The sequence below is a fragment of the Triticum aestivum genome, chromosome 3A, assembly GCF_018294505.1.
Source record: "Triticum aestivum cultivar Chinese Spring chromosome 3A, IWGSC CS RefSeq v2.1, whole genome shotgun sequence".
In the NCBI taxonomy this organism is placed as follows: Eukaryota; Viridiplantae; Streptophyta; class Magnoliopsida; order Poales; family Poaceae; genus Triticum; species Triticum aestivum.
The window spans coordinates 738,535,739-738,541,271 of record NC_057800.1 but is presented as its reverse complement, the minus strand read 5'-3'; the positions used below and the strand labels follow the sequence as shown (position 1 = coordinate 738,541,271).

Genomic DNA, 5,533 nt, shown 5'->3' with positions numbered 1-5,533 from the left:
CGCCCCAAAAACAAGGCATGGTCATCTAAGCTGGTGGCCTCCACCCACTTGTACGTTGACCTTTGCATCCCTCTGTCATCTTCAACTAGTTCAAGGACCGTGAAGAAGGGGGTTTGTTGGTACTCCACGACCCCCACCTACGGTTCCTGGTCACCATGATCAACTTGCCAGGTAGCCCAACGATGTACCTGCCGTACTCATCGAAACGTCTCTCTGGATACTGGTTTGGCATGGTCGTCAAGAGAATAGTCGTGATCACTGGCACGTCGTGTTTCTTTACGTTGATCTTGATTTTGATGAGCCTCCCGGTGTGTCTCGTGAGGCCATAGAGCTCACCGTTGTAGAAGGCGATGTCGCTGAGCTTCTCTTCATGATTCAATTCTTGTGTCGTCCAGCCTGCTTCCGGGCGGCCAAGCCTATAGACGGCAACGTCATCCGAGTAGGTGATTGCGGCAAGGATACAACCGCTCGAAGTGGGCGGCTCCGAGAAGATGATCTTCCTCCCGCCAGTGCTGATACGTTGACCTGAACGGACCATCTTCCTTTGCTTCTCTGAGGGTGCCACCTCACCGGAGAAGAGGTTCACAATCCTGAGCGAAGATGCCTCGTACGAGACGACCCAGCCACCGTTGTGGCATCCGACGAAGCGCCTCCGAGTGTCCTTGATCGGGAACGGGACGTGCGGCAGGACGGTGCCGTCTTGAGGGCAGTAGCAGCGCACGTGATTCGTGTCGCCGAGGCCGCTTGGGTCGAGGATGAGCCATGGAAGGTGAGTCGAGGCGAAGGCACGCCATAACAGGCACGTGGCGGCGAAGCGGATCCGGTCGAGCGGGGCGTCAAGCCTGGCGTAGACCTCGCTGAGGAGATCTTTGGGGAGGTTCGGCCACAGCGCTGCCGCGGCGGAGCTCCTGTGCAGCCACATGTTTCTGCTTTGTTTTTTTCTGAAAGTCATGTTTCTGCTTCGTGCTAATATTACTTTCCCTCTATATACTTATATAGAAGATGATCAGCAGCGTGCCCGGCTTAGACTCGTAGCGACAACCGCCTATAACGCTTTATGGCTTGCTACGGCTGCTTTATACTCTCTCTGTTTCTTCTTAGTCCGCCTATAATGTTTGGTCAAAATCAAACTTTGTAAAGTTTGACTAACTTTATATTAAAAAGGGAATGACTAATTCACATCTAGATGTAAACTAAGGATGTCACATCTAAGTGTTTCCACCGTACGATCTGTTGATGCTTTATTATTCGCGTGCGAGGTGATGCGCTCGCATCGTCGCGTTGTCTTGTTTTGTCGGGCTGAGTGGGATACAGCGGAGCGGGCCTCCGATTTTTTGTTTGGGCCGGCTTTCAATTTTGTTTGTTTGTTGGCCGTCCCCAGTCGTCACTCTCCTCGCCTCTGTTTCCCCTCCTCATCCCTTGTTCCGCCCCACTATATTCCTTTTTGACTCGAATCCAAGGGAGAGACGACCTGATCTGGTGGGCTTGTGGCGACAGAGATGGCAGGAGAAGTCAGCGGAGTGAGTATGTTCGTCCCCTCTTTCTTTTCCTCGCATTTTTTTCCTGTTTTCCCATGGCATCTAGGGATGTTTTGTTTGTTTTTAGGGATGAACATCAAGAACCTGGAAGAACCTGGGGGTGGGGTGGGGGTGTTTATATGAGTGGCATACACGCCTATAATATGCAGCTGATGAATAGTAACTAGCAAGACAACCCGGTCATGTTCATGCCCATGGCTGTAAATTTTGTTTATTGTGTGTGAATCTGATTGTAGCAGCGAGCACTCCCAGTTTTTCTAACTTGAGTCTGTACATATATGGTTTTTCCAGTTTTTTTTTTGTGTGTGCGTGAATCTGAATGTAGCAGCTAGCACCCCATTTTCATAATCTCGAGTCTGTACATCTAGGGATTTTCTAGTTTGTAGCACATACTACATATAGATAGCAGACAGAGTTGCCAACCATTTTTTGTCTGAAATTTAATAGCATAATGCGAGAGAATAAACTTTTTCAGTGGCATACATTGCAATCCTTTCTTTTTTCAGACAGGAATGTCTGAATTTTTGTGTGTGTCTGTTTGTAGGGAGCATGTATAGTCTTTTTCTGAATTCTTCAAACTTCTCAGACTAAGCGAGGTATTTTTGATTTCTTAAAAGTTGTGGCATATGGTACAACTCCAGAAATTGAAAGTATAATAGTAGCAGGTCTGAATGCATAGCTTTCGTTTTTTAGATTTTTACAGATTTTCTGTTAAAATGTTTTTTTGTTTGAAGATATGTGATTTCAAAATCTAACCAGAGTATTTTTCTGATTTATGAGAACTAGAGAAAATTTTATGTGATGTGGTAAGTGAAACAAATGGTAACTAGGTGGATAAACTCACTGGTCCTGAACCTTTTTTGAAATGAACTCTGTTTTAATTATTTCATAGCAACCTGAACACACCTCCTAGTTTTAGTTGTTGTTTTAGTTGTCTATTAGATTCGTCTTTGAATGTGAGATGCACACATTTTTTCTAGAGAATGAAACGAAATGTTTTGATTGTGGAATGTCTGAACACACGCTCGTATACGGAGCTGCTGAATAGCAACTAGGTACAGATGCTCCCCTGTTATGTTCATGCACATGCCCATAGTTGTGCATCTATATATAGCTGATGAATAGTAACAAGTTATAGATCCTCCCTTGTTATGGTGAATAGTATCTATATGTTCATCTTTTTGATCCCTGTTTGTGGAACTGTATGTAGCAGATAGCACCCAGTTTGCAATCTAGTCTGTTTTTTGTGTGTGTAAATCTGAATGTAGCAGCTAGCACTCAGTTTTGTAATTTAGAGTCTGTACATACATGTACTTCTAGCTCATATTTCCATATAGACAGGAGATAAAGATGCCTTCCATTTTTTACCTCTGAAATTTAAGAAGGCATAATGCGAGTGGATCAATATTTTTCAGTGGCATACATTTGCCATGCTTCTTTTTTCATACATAGGTGTCCGAATTTTTTGTGTCTGTTTGTAGGGGCATGTGTAGTTCTTTTTAAGGGAATAGGGGTTTTTTTCCGGTAGTGAGGAGACGCTGATAGTGTTTTCACATGTTTTTATTTATTTTATTTTATTTTTTGTTTGAAAACCTTTTTTTGCTAGGTGGGAATGTCTGCAAATTTTTTTTGTTCGATGAGGAGCCACATTTTTCTTTTTCTTTTTTGTTTTACGAGATACCTAGTGAATGAATACTTCAAACTTTTCACACTAAGCTAGGTTTTTCATTTCTTGAAGTTGTGGCATATGGTACAACTCCGGAAATTTATAGATAGATGTGCATTTTTACAGATACATGTCTGAATTTTACAGATTTTTCTTTGTTTTGAGTATACATGGTTGAAAATCTGACAGAATATTCTGTTTTTTGATATATAAATACTAGAGAGAATTTAATACGATGTGGCAAGTGAAAATGGTATTGAGTTTGTTCAGTTAGTACTGGTAGGTAAACTCACTGGTGCTGAACTTTTTTCTTTGAAGTGAGCTCTGTTTCAGTTACGTTATCCCAACTTCAACCTTCTTTTTTTAAAATATAGTCTGTTTTCAGTATACTAAACTCACTTGTTTTTTCTCATGAAAAATTCTTTGTATGTATAAGTGCAGATAGCATGTGAAATGATAGAGCTTTTGCATTTTTGTTTGACTAAAATAATCAGCAGTTAACTGTTGTTTTTTCTTTTTTCTTCTCATCATCTTGTGAGCTTTGTGGGAACTTTTGCGATGACGGTGCTGACAACAACTTCAAGATTGACATTAGGGATGAGTTCCTGTCTAAAGCGGTAATCCGGCCGAAGTTTTCTTACATGTGCATTTTTTTTCTTTTTTTTTGTTTGATGTGTGCTTTTGTTTAATAAATTATGTCATTTTTTCATGAAATTGATCCGGTTTAAAATAAAAATCTTTTTTATATGTCTTTTTATCCTGATTGTTCAAGTCACGGTCAAAATGCGCGTGGATTTTGCATTTTGGATGGTCGGGCTCTTGTACTCAGACATGTCTTCTTTATCATATGTCCATTTTTCCTAATTATTTTTTCTTTCCTTTTTTTACATTTATAGACTGCCCCATGCAATGCAAGAGTCTACGTCAATGGCGTTACCGGTTACTACATGCGGTTTCAAGCCCATGGACGCAAGTACTCTGTTGACATTGTGAAGGGGGCACACGGGACCAGGATCAAGGGGAGTGGCTGGAAGAAATTCACTTCTGACTTTTCACTTCGGAAGGGTGCTGTCGTCATTTTTGACTTGGACATGCGTCCGCGCCAGGCATATGTTGTTGTTCAGCCAGTTGAAGGAAGCATTTCAGACGTGGATGGTGATGTAGAGATGATAGATGGAGACAACTCAGATGTGGATGAAGACGGTGGCAGCATACAGATCGAGTATACAAGGGGCATAACTCTGAATGATGCACAACAGGACATTCTCAATGCATTGGTGCTCAGCTTCAAGACCGAGTTTTTAGGAGTATCTTTTGTACATTGTCTTACTACAACCGACACTCAAGCTGGACAAATGGTATGTTTTGTTTATTTCTTTTTCATTTTTTAAGTTTGCTTTTTTGTGTTTAGTTTATTTGTTTATATGCATCATTTTTTTCTTAAATGCATGCAGTTTTTCTTGCTTTGCTTCAAGCTTTTTTATTTTTCATGTTTTTTGTTTTTCTGTTCTTTGTTGTGGATACAGAAAGTGCCAGAGAGGGTTGCTTCAAGCTTGAACATCCCTAAAGAAGGGTTGGCTGGGGTTCGTCTAAGCAGTGGGGAGGCAAAGACTCGTGTTGAATACAGCACGTCTACTGATGGTCGTATAGCTTTCAACAAAAAGCAATGGAGGCGTTTCCTCTCAAAGACTACCCGGGAGATCAATGACTACATCTTCATGTTCTTCAAGGCTAGCAGCAAGTCTTACATGAATGTTACCGTCGTCGTTAGCAAGCTTTAAGTTTCACTTTCTTTTCGAGAAGCTATGTTCCCAGTTACGTAGTATGCTGATGCAAAACATCGCTGCCATCTTTTGTTTATGCGCTTGACAATAACCAAGTAACCCCCCCTCGTATTGCGATGTTTCTTATCTATGTGTGCTTAAGAACTATGTGGAATATGCGTTTCTCGTAATGATAAGTGTTGTTATATTTTTCATCAATATCTTTTTTAGGAGTAAATGTCTTTTTACGTTCTTTTGTGATGTTTTTTTGTTATGTTTTGTAATGATAAACACCATTACCCATCTGCACTATACACACAATTTGTTTGCTCAGTTCCTTTTTAGTAACAAAAATATAGTGTTTTTCATAAACGCCTTATTTTTTGTGTGTTTTGTATGAGATTGTTCTTGAAGCTTGTTCTTGAACATCCCGAGTTTGCAACTCAGCCATCAAGTAGTGGAGTGCGTGTTTTGTTGAAGGTCCCCTGTTGTATGCTGTTAAAAGAAAAGTGAATCCTCTCTCTCTTTCATTAGATGATTGTAAGCATTTATACAAGGAGAAGGGA

The 5,533-nt window shown here is 41.0% G+C and overlaps 1 protein-coding gene across 2 annotated transcripts; it reads left to right on the top strand.

The window, feature by feature from the left end:
* Positions 1–1,382: 1,382 nt before the first annotated feature.
* On the top strand, positions 1,383–5,152 carry LOC123059599 (uncharacterized). 2 transcript variants are annotated; one of them, XM_044482130.1, is made up of 3 exons: positions 1,383–1,520; positions 4,101–4,562; positions 4,731–5,151. In XM_044482130.1, the coding sequence occupies exons 1-3, from the start codon at positions 1,500–1,502 to the stop codon at positions 4,983–4,985; spliced, it is 738 nt and encodes a 245-aa protein (XP_044338065.1). In that variant the 5' UTR covers positions 1,383–1,499; the 3' UTR covers positions 4,986–5,151. The 2 variants fall into 2 exon arrangements, with proteins under 2 accessions (XP_044338065.1, XP_044338066.1); XM_044482131.1 differs by lacking the exon at positions 1,383–1,520 and adding an exon at positions 1,549–3,821 and having other exon boundaries at positions 4,731–5,152.
* Positions 5,153–5,533: the final 381 nt, after the last annotated feature.